The following is an 11247-nucleotide window of genomic DNA, read 5'->3' as shown; positions in this document are numbered from 1 at the left end:
CTGTTAACAGCAACATGTTTGTGATTAGAATCCATGTGACAAGAAAAAGGGTTCAAAGTGACAACTGTGCATGTCCTTTGCTGTGTTTACTGCTTTGGCTGCTTTTTGTTGGATTACAGTTTCTTGCTCCAGTTAACAAATCAAAGGATGATTTGGTGTTTCCATAGATGGTGTGGCAGCTCTGACCTTTTCTCTTGGAGTTTTCCTCTGTTGGCCGATGAATGAATCCCACCTGAAACATCTCTCGTGTATCCGTACTCCCTTGTCATTGCGGCAACTAGCCCTGTAAATAAAACCAATAGTGCCTGAGCTCCATTAAAAGGATGCAGCTGGCCTGATGAGACTGATCCAGACACAAATAGGTTTGTTCAATCTGATGCAGGTGACTATTTATGCAGATCCTGGAGCATTCTTTGAAGTTACTTGCAGAATATGGTCAAGATCAAAACCATGGCCATCGGTGTTTGTGTACTGAAAGTGTAGCAAGTTGGAGTGGAAAACTTCCAACTCTCAACGTTTTTTTTCTGGTGTTGGCAGCGGGGAAAACATTTGATGTGGGTCGCACTAAAACTCTGTAATTTCCTACACCAGCAAAAGTTCAGCCGTGTAGAAAGTGAGAGTTCTGCAAACAAACCCACCATCACTACCATCCAACCCCATTCATGCCCCCCCCCCCCCCCCCCCCCCCCCCCCCCTGCTGCCTCGCTCTGCTGGAGCCGCGGTGGCAGTCAGGATGCTGACTCTCACGGCGGTTTAGTTGACTTCCCCGGAACGACCCTCGCTCGCTGAGCTGCTGTTTTAAGGTGGCCGACTCAACCGCAGACCATCAGACACCTCGCTGCTCCCCCCGCCACCCCCACCCCCCCTGTATAAGAGCATTTAGTGGCAGTCTGGCAGCTCATTTATTACGATGGCAGCTACAGACTCGCTGAACTCCTTCTCCATTTAGGAAGGAGCTGCCAGTGAGTCATGGCGTGTCGCGGACATGAAGTAGACAGCAGAGCCTCGGCCAACTGTAGGCCATAGGAATTAACAGGCAGGGCCCCCTGAATGAGTGTCATGAATATGTGGCTGTACAGTAGCCAAATAGGGTATAGTGGGGGCAGGGGTGGGGGGAGCTACTTCCCAAATGTCCACACAGGAGTGAAGTTCTCATGAAAGCACAGGAAAAAAAAGTGGAAAAAAAGACGTGTTTATGTAGAAGCAGTTGAGGGAATGAGCGGCCTGGTTTCCACCACCGGTCCAACCTGGGCTTGCTCATTATTATTCATACCATTCCTCTTAGCCACCCACTATACAGAGCAATCATTTAGAGCAATTAGTGTAATGTGATACATTTGCATTTTTGTAGCAAGCACGAACAAGCTATCACCAGGGAGATGGTGTTAGGATGGATAAACAAAGGTATCCAACATATTTGTCAAAATGATTAGCCCTGCATTAAATGTTGTTTATTTGGAAATGTGCACTGCAGAGACACAATAAAACATGTTTATGTGGGACTTAACCAAAGTGATACAGTTGTGTCAGCTAGAAGTAGTATTGGGTAATGGATATACAGTATATCAGTTATATTATGTCTATAACTACTATAAGGCCACGTTTACACGGAGACGAAACGGGTTGTATCCACTACAGTTCTCTATCGTATGAGCGGTCGGATAAGTCACTAGCATCCCCCCCCCCCCGCTGACAATTTACCGCCGGTAATTACTCGCGGTACCGAAGTGGGCCGGTCGAGAGTCCCGGGCTGATTTGTAGTCCCAGTCCGCCCCTGGCTACTGACCCTGTTACAGATGTTAGTGCAAAATCTACAGCTCCTCTACCACAACCATCAGCAACAAGTGGACATGGAGAACTACATGAACTACATGTTGCTAAATCCACCGCGGAGAATAAACAGAAGGGCAAACAGGCAACCATGGCAACCATGCTCAGGGGGTCTTCTTCGCTGCTTGTGGTGTATTTTGTGGCCGGAAGTACAGCGCCATTTACAGGCCCGGCATATGTACTACAGCGTCTCCAGCGGGTCAAGCGGTCTCGTGTGGACGGACACGTTTCTTGAGCCGATTCCGTGTTTGTTTTCGTCTCCGTGTAAACGTGGCTTAAGTGTGTTCAGAAGTCCTGACTTCTGCGGCAAAGCAATGGCTTAATTTGAGAGGTGAGAAAGTGTACAGCAGCATGGGGTGGTGAAAACCTGCTTATTTACCATTTGAGTGGAAAAGCTGGAGGGCACAGGTCTCCTCTGTTGTTTTAAGTACAGATGAGGGAGACCAAATAGGCGCAGTCGTTAACAGGAGAGAGGGGAAAGTAGCAGGGATCTGTGTTTGTTTGCTTAGTGGAAGTCTCCTGCGTAGTGGCACAGCATTGGTGCCAACAGAGACGGATTTCTACTACTGTAAACAGGAAGAATCTGGCTTTGAATCCAGCTACAGCTTCTGAGCTCAATCTTGATTGCAAGACGCAAGCAAGGAGTGAGCCAAAACAACACTTTGTTACCTTTTAAACAAGGCGGACAGATATAGGGCATATTCTATATTTTGAAAGACTAACCCCGTTATAAATTAAAACAAAAACAGATGGTGTAAAAGTGATAAAAATCAATGTTCCTATGTAAATACGACAGATTGGACATGTCTGTTTGTGTACCTTTCTGGTGGAGAGTGTGGACGGGCAGCAGTCTCCTCCATCATACTGGCAGTAGGCCCGGTTGTTGATGGTGTCACACCAGCCATCCCCTCCAAAAGGCTAGACACAAATTACAACAAGAAACAGTATTAATGTACTCCCCAAAACGATAATTTGACCTTGCACAGCATGGAAGGCAGAGAAGGCCAAACAAATAAAAGAAGGAAGGGAAAAAATGAACTTTTCACAGAAACACATTTCACACATGTTCCCGTAATGAAGTTGTTTTGAACAAATACCCATGAAACAAATCAAAATAAACACTCTTGCAGCATAATTCAAGTATGATTCACGTTGTTTGTTTAGTCATACCAGTGAGTAGGTTACATGTTTATAAATCAAATCAAATCAAATCAAGTTGTATTTATATAGCACATTTATAAACGATTTTTGGTCGAGCCAAAGTGCTGTACATGCATAAGTGTGTCTGACAAAGCTTACACAACAGCCAATGAGAGGGCAACTTCTATCTATTGAACAATATTAAGGGGAATCTTCCACCCAGTGATTTTTAAAGCAAATAGTTCACAAGAATCAACATTGACTTCTGATGATCCAACACATTCAGCCAGTTTAAATCAACAGTGCAAATGTCGGGGATTCTGTCAGTTTTATTTGAATCTTACATATTTATATTTTGCCAAGCTTTAAAGATGCGATGTGTACTTCCTGGCCTATTTTCTTTTACATTGTAAGTGTGTAATGTAGTCAGGCCTTAAATAGTTAAATGCTAATTGCAGCTATTTAAGGTGTTGGTGTCTGATAAACCTGATGGTAGGGAAAGGTGAATGTGGCTGCTTAACAAATATGACTTTCTAGCATGACGTTGTATGAAGTTAGATATGGTGAGAGCTTGTAAAACCTGATGTGAGCACTTGCAGAAAAAAATCTGAGCTTGTGTGCATACATTTACACTTGTATAAAATATCCACGTAACTGTGAACCAAATTTGAAAAATAAAAGTTTTGTAGCTTGTAGAAAAAAAATGAACTTAGTGATGAAATGTTCATATTTTTTAAATATATTTTCCATTACAACTTGGTTATTACAACCTCTCAAATCAGTCATTACAACTTCACGAATCTGCTCTGTGGCAGTATAAATCGACGAATCTGCGTCCTTGACTTTTGCTAAACTTCTTGCAATGAATGTGTCGCTAAAGTAATTTTCACCTGTAGATATGGGGGGAGGAAGGGGGGTTGGAGCGAAGGGGCGGAGCTATAAGAACGACAAGGCGCAAGCTCGGGTCAGTCACACACAAGTCACAGCCATAGTCTGCTGTTGCCCCTTTCACACAAACGCAGCTCCCATTCTAGCTTTGTGTGAAAGGGGCAACAGTCACAGCTTGCTGTGTCCCAATTCATTATTTAAATATATATATATTTTTCTGCAAGTGAACATTTCATCACTAAGTTCTTTTTTTTTCTACAAGCTACAAAACTTCATTTTTTCTTCTGTAACTTCAAATTTGGTTCACATTATGCATGGATATTGTATACAAGTGTAAATGTATGCACACAGTGCTCATATCAGGTTTTACAAGCTCTCACATTTTGCACCATATCTGCCATATCTGGTTGTCATTTAGATGATGTAATACCATTTGTTTAAAGTCCTAAATGCTTTATGTCACAGGTAGTTGGAATATAATGAATGTACTGATAAACGATCCAATACCCAATCCACTGCCCAAGTAGAAACTGCTTTCACTTTTGGAAGCCATGAAGTTATGTAAAATAGTTGGTTTTTTTGCATTATAGAAATAAACAATAGGATAAACTGACATAAATATGTATTAAAGTAATCAAACAATAGCTTGGTTTCACTTGACGTCACACTGCTGCGTTCCTTTGGCGCGAAATTCCATTGGAGGTCAGGAAGTAATTTTCTACAGAGGATCTAGCTGCTGTTACCATTGTGAAAATGCCGGTGTTTTGTGTCGCTTACGGTTGTTCCAATCGATCCGGCCGAGAGAAAAACAAGAGGTTTTACCGAGTGCCGAAGGTTGTCGTCCATAAAGCTGAGCAATTTAAGAAGCTAACCGAAGAACGCCGGAAAAAATGGCTTTCAAACCTACATCTGCGGTCGGGAGGAGCAGAGTCGTCTAATGCACGTGTCTGCAGCGCCCACTTCATCAGAGGTATTAGCTAACTTGGTTTTTGTGGCTTTGTTTATGTATTATTGGGTTGTGGTTAAATGCTTATTTACTTAGTAATACTTACTGATCATGTTTAAGTTACCTGTCTAATATGTCTAATATTGTTGGGACTGTTAGCCTCGGTTACCACACAACAAGTAAGCCCAGATCAGAGGCATCTCTTCGACGAGAGCAAAGGATGGAGCTCAAGGAAGACCAACAAAGACAATCAGAATGTGCAGAGGCTTTGTTGGATCTCCTGCAGACAACCGAGAGCCCAGAACCGACGCAGCCCCCGTCTGACAGCCCACAACCAGAGGACACCAGTGGGATATTAAATGACCAACAAGGTAAATTAACCACCAGCATTATTATTAAATATTACAAATGTGATTGTCAGAAAATCAATGCAAACTTTGAATTAGGTTTAAGTTTAGAAAATAGAGTACTAACTTGAGAATCTGCAATAATTGTAACAGAGAACTTGCATGTCTGTACGTAAAAAGGTTGTCAAAAAGATAACTTCACAACAATTCACATTCATATTTGACTATTTTAAATAACTAATTATGCTTGCTACTGCTATATTGTATGCAGATGCAGGATGCCAGACTGATTTAACGATGGAGGACATCGAGAGGATGGAGGATGTTCTGAGACAGAACACAACAGAGCTGGGAGATCTTCGGACAAAGGCACTGGACACAAAGTTCAACCAGGAGTCTTTTGAGAACAACAAAGAGAAGACAAAGTTTTACACTGGGCTCCCCAACTTCTTAGTTTTACTTCAGGTTTTTCAACTGTGCGAGCCCTACATCACCTGTGTCTGTGCTCTCCAAATTTGAACAGTTCATTTTAGTTTTGCTGAGGCTGAGACTAAATCTCCCTCTGAAAGATTTTGCTTTCAGGTTCAACATCTCTCTCTCCACTGCTTCTAGAATTTGGCATAAGTTAATTGACATACTTCATGAGAGTATATCATTTATAATTGAGTGGCCAGAGCGACATGTACTTCAAGCTACAATGCCAATGGGATTCAGACAGGCATTTGGATGTAGAGTTGCTGTGATTGTTGACTGTTTTGAAGTTTTTATTGAGAGGCCCTCTAATTTACTAGCTAGAGCACAAACATGGTCCAACTACAAGCATCACCATACTGTTAAATTTCTGATTGGTGTTGCTCCCCAAGGCTATGTCACTTACATATCTTGTGCCTGGGGAGGAAGAGTTAGTGATAAACAGATCACAATACAGAGTGGGCTCCTAAAAAACCTGTTACCTGGAGATATTGTCCTAGTAGACCGTGGGTTCGATATTGGCGATAGTGTGGGATTTGACTGTGCTTCACTAAAGATGCCTGCATTCACCAGGGGGAAAAGTCAGCTGTCAGCATACGAGGTGGAAGAGACAAGAAAAATAGCTAATGTGCGTATTCATGTCGAAAGAGTCATAGGATTAGTCAGAAGAAAATATCAGATTCTGCAAAGCAGGGCTGTGCCCAGAGCACATGCTAACAAAACCAGGTGAGGCACTAGCATTAATTGACAAGATTGGGGTTATTTGCTGTGCCTTGTCTAATCTGTCAGTGTCTGTCGTCCCATTGGAGTAAAGTCATGGAGCTGTAGTCTTGTAAATAAGAAACCATGTATTATTCAGTATTATTTAATCTTTTCAGTAAACATCTTTTTGTGTTCAAACATATTGTGTTCAAGTCTTTTCAGTAAACATCTTTTTGTGTGTTGTAAATTTGTAGCCCTACTCAATATACAACTTTCATCTACATTCAGGCTTAATTCATTCAACAATATTCTAGAGATGACAATTGGTCTGGTGAAGCTCCCATGAATGGCCATTGAGGGTTATTGTAAATGTAAATAAGAAACCATGTATTATTCAGTCTTCTTAGTATCATTTCATCTTTTCAGTAAACATCTTTTTTACAATAGCAATATATCACACAGCCCTACTTCCTCTAGTGAGTGTGGTCAGTGAATATGAAGGTGCTGTAATGCAGTTTAAAGAGCTGCCACTGTGCAAATAATAATGCAACAAGGAGAGAACCACAACTTCCGGGACCAGGACAGACCACAGGTGCTGGTAATCACGCCTTCTCTCCCTCCTGATCATCTTGCAACTGAAACTGAAAAATGGAACAGCAGGGAGAGGAGGCTTTTAGTCACCTGATAGTTATGCACTATCATGTTCTTGTGAAAAAAAATGAGCACACCAACTCTTTATGACTTTTACCTTTCCCCTTGTAAGTTGCTGTCCCAACACTTCAGGGAGAACACATAGTCTGAAGAAACTCTCAACTCTGGGAATGATGTTGTGGTCCACATCAAGCACAATTCTCTCTACAAAGAGGTAATTTTTAGTCCAGACAACAAAGTCGCAGTAATCAACGTCAACGACGTGGAGCTGAGCCTGTACTTGATGGTAGTAGGCATGTCTCCTGTCCAGCTTCACAGTGCCCCCATCGTTGACGAGACAGAAGCCCTGTTCTCCAGCACACAGGCGAAGATTGGCCTCCTCTTGTTTGCTGTGTGGGCACTAAAAGTTCAATGAAAAGAAAAGTAATATATTGTACTGTAAATAAGTGTCAAAGTGTATTGGGAGAGGATCCCCAGACTCAGGATCACGTCACAATCCTATACTTACCCGCTTTACTGTAGCACAATACTGAACAAATAACTTACCTTTATCTCACAGATACCAGTTCCATGGCAGGTGCACGTGACACATCCGTCTGGCGAAGCTCCCATGTATGGCCATTGAGGGTTCAGCCAAAGCCCGCTGTCTTTACAGCTGAAACCCTGGTGGTGCAGACTTTGTACTCCTTCATACTGCTTTCGGGCAGTTGCCTCGTATTTGCATCCATACCTGTAATGTATACAACAAGGAACAGAAATAGAACATTGTACATTATAAAACGGACAAGTCAAATCAAGCAATCTGATTGGTTCTTAGCCGTGATATAATCAGCATATACCACGGGTAGAATTGTAAGTTACTTTTCACAACAAGTTGGTATCCCTCCGCGTCTGAGAAAAACTGTATACAGTTGCGTTGAAAAGCAAACTGCCTGCAGTTTGCTTTTCAAACTGGAACAAGGAAGCAGCGGAGAAGTAACGGGGCAGAAACCCTCCTTTTTACGCAGCGGTCCAGACGCTTCGCGTCGGGCCGAACCACGCCCCTTAGCTGTGATATAATGACCATATACCGCGGCCTGTCGTGAGCTATTGCTTAATTATACCATGGTCTGGGTGAATACTGGGCTCCCTAATCCTTAGGGATTAGGGAGCCCAGTATTCATAAATACCTTGTTGCAGCTGTAGAGAACTTGTGCCTCTGGGTAGCATAAGGACTTGATCAAGGACTTTGATGGCTGTGCAAGACTAGTCTGTAGAACCTGCTTCAGTCTTGAGGCTGTGATCCTTCCTGCTCTTTGGCTAAACCATATTGGTGATAAGCTCTGGTTTCTGGTCTCCTCCTCTACTGCCTGGACCTGTGGCTGTGTCAGCTCTTCCTGTCTGAAGTCCTGGCATGCATTCTGCCACTCTGTTGTGGGATAGCTGTAGCATCTCTGGTGTCCTATACTGAGGTAGTGGTTTAAGTAGCTTGCTCGCAGATTTAGGGACAAATTCTTTGTAATATGGTTCCCTGGACATCAGTGCAGCACTTCTTGGGGAATTTCTGCTCAAAGTCTTGAAAAACTGCATACACCTCTCTGATCCTCGCTCCAATGTTGAACCCTGGACTGTGGGACGCTGAAATGTGTGCTTCTCACCTGTCCTTCCAGCAATGGCATCATCCAGTTTTTGCTTTTTGGATTTTGCGGATGAAAAGTCTATCATCGCAACTGGAGCAGCAGGAATCTGCACATGTGAGAGACAGACCAACATGTATGTGAACATACATGTAGGTGCAGTGTAACAATGAGACAGGCAAGGACGGCATGAACAGCTGACTGACCACTGGGGTCTGAATACCTTTTTGACATGTGATGGCATTAGCCACTTGCACTTCTCAGTGGTGCAGGATGCAGTCTCTCTCATCTTCACACCTGCTTTGATTGCAAACAGAACTGCTCCAACATGTGAGCAGGATTCTGACAAACTGTATAGACAGAGACATACTAGAATAACTCGATTGATCGTAAAAGCTAGTAATGGTATAACATGAATATTATAGCAGGCATTATTTTGTCTGAGCTTAAGCTTAAGCATTTTATGACTTACCCAGCCATACAGTTACAGTGTGCTGTAACAACCTCTCCATCTTCTTTAGCTACAATCCACGTTTTTAATGGTGTTTCTCCAGACCTCTGGGAATGGTTGACCTACAAAAGTGAAGCTCCAGTTAACAACTTGCTAGTTAGTAACATACATTTAACAACATCAAGCCATAGCTAGCTAGTCTAGTTCCGTTACGTCCCCAGCTCGTTTCGGGGAAGCAACACATAACCAGATGGTCTTGGTAAAGAGGTTGTTTTTAATATTAACCTCAACATAGAGTGATATAAACAACGTGCAGGCTGTTCAAAGGCTCTGAGCTGTCTATACACAACAGTACACAAAAACGAAGGCCACAGAATTAACATTCTGAGGTATGGACGATGGCGTCCTAGCACAGATCCAGCGCCCCGAATGTCAACAACGTCGCAGCTTAAGTAGCGTGATCAAGAGGCGTCGGGACCTCTTCCGGCGGTAGGACCCATAGATATATATAAACACGTGTTTATATATATCTATGGTAGGACCTTTGGTAGGAACGAAACAACGTCGCCGACGCGGTAACCATAGTACCTACATGTAATCATAACACACATACACATATATATATATACACACACACACACAGAACACTCACAGGCCAGTTAATGCTGAAGGCAAGGCGACAGCCATAACACTGCCTTACATGAGTCCATGTAGCTAAAGTTAGCTAGCTAGATGTCTCCTAATAATGCTACTTAGAGGTAAGAAGGTATAGGTAGTTAACACTCACCCGGGCAAAAACAAGGCGACATTTGTTTAATGCCTCTTTGGTGCCGAGGTCATTCACCCATCCACACACAAAGTAGTTGAAAGCTTCCTGGCTTTTATACGCTTTCATTTGGCTAGCCGTGTAGTAGGAGGTATGAAGGACGAGGTAGCTGGTGATATCCATCGCCTCGACTGCGGGCAAATCTGATAAATCACGAGAAAAGTCGCTCTTTTTCAGCTGATACGGATCGTATCCGATGTGTGCTGTGATTTTTTTCACGATATCTGCGGCGTGCAGGTTCATTTAATTGTTTGACATAGTCGGTGTCCTCCATGATTCCTGCGTTGATGAATGATTGCGTTTTCACTTCCTGACCTCCACTTGAATTTTCGCGTCGTAGAAGTCACGTGACTGAAACCAAGCTATAGAGGTGTACTTTTCGACATCTCATTTAGACAACTTTAAAAAAAACTATGACAGATAGAGTAGACAGACAGATGTTATTTGAGGACTGTTACCGTATGCTTCACCTTACTTTGAGTACCCGTTAATGACAATTCCTCCAACTGTCAATGCTCTGGCCAGTGTGAAAGTCCTTCTGGAGAAACTCTGCAGTGGCACTCAAATGTGTGGAATTTAAGTTACATAGAATCTCAAACATGTCATGATGAAAACCTTATTAATGTTTTAGGCAAAACCTTAAGGGTTTCACCAAGTGCCAAAAATATGAAAAAAAGTGCTGAGTGCCAAAGATACTTTTGGCTTTCTGTGATGAGCTGATGGAGTCATTTCAAAGACTTAAGGTTCTGCCTAACCTGTGCAAGGGGAGAGAGCAGCTGCAGAGAAGATTTCTGCAGTTTTCTCATCACTTCAAAGAACTTCTTACTTGACGAATCCCCTTGCCTATCCCAACTAAACTGCCGTTGCGTAAATAAATCTATTTAATCGTTCTTTTGCTGAGTAAATACAATACCAGAATTGCAACAGATGCCTCACCCAATTCAATACTAGAACGTAAATTATCTTTATAGGGCAGTCATTCATAATACAGACCTTCTAAGCCGGCTGTCAGTTTTATTTGAGTCTTACATATTTCTGTTGCTGAGATTTAAAGATGCAATGTGTCAGGCCAGAACAGCGTGAGAAAAAGACTTCACTATTAAAAAAAAAAGAAGCAACTAACTAACAATAGGGCAAGAATACACAGTCTTTGGCTATGCCATACATAACCGGAGTAGGGATAGGATTAGGGTTAATGCATAAAGTGTATGTTTTGATAGTTTGTTTATTGGTTTGGGTCCAGGTCAGCAGAGATGTTGGAACAACTTAGCTTAGCCAAGGCCTCTCAGATTTGGCTAGCAAAACCCAGGCACTGCAAGAAAGAGCAGGCTGATTGAGCGCTGGGTCTAAGCAATGTAATGGCAGCAACAGAAAGTTTG

At 42.6% G+C, this 11247-nt stretch overlaps 1 protein-coding gene across 1 annotated transcript in view; it reads right to left on the bottom strand.

The window, feature by feature from the left end:
- The window catches only part of pappa2 (pappalysin 2), a 100771-nt gene that overhangs the window by 2790 nt on the left and 86734 nt on the right, over positions 1-11247 (bottom strand). The window contains exon 26 of the mRNA XM_034105450.2: positions 2650-2748. Within this exon, the coding sequence (XP_033961341.1) occupies positions 2650-2748 (99 nt within the window). The remainder of the gene's footprint in view (positions 1-2649; positions 2749-11247) is intronic.

The sequence above is a fragment of the Pseudochaenichthys georgianus genome, chromosome 17, assembly GCF_902827115.2.
Source record: "Pseudochaenichthys georgianus chromosome 17, fPseGeo1.2, whole genome shotgun sequence".
Lineage (NCBI taxonomy): Eukaryota > Metazoa > Chordata > Actinopteri > Perciformes > Channichthyidae > Pseudochaenichthys > Pseudochaenichthys georgianus.
This window is presented reverse-complemented; position numbering and strand designations above follow the sequence as displayed.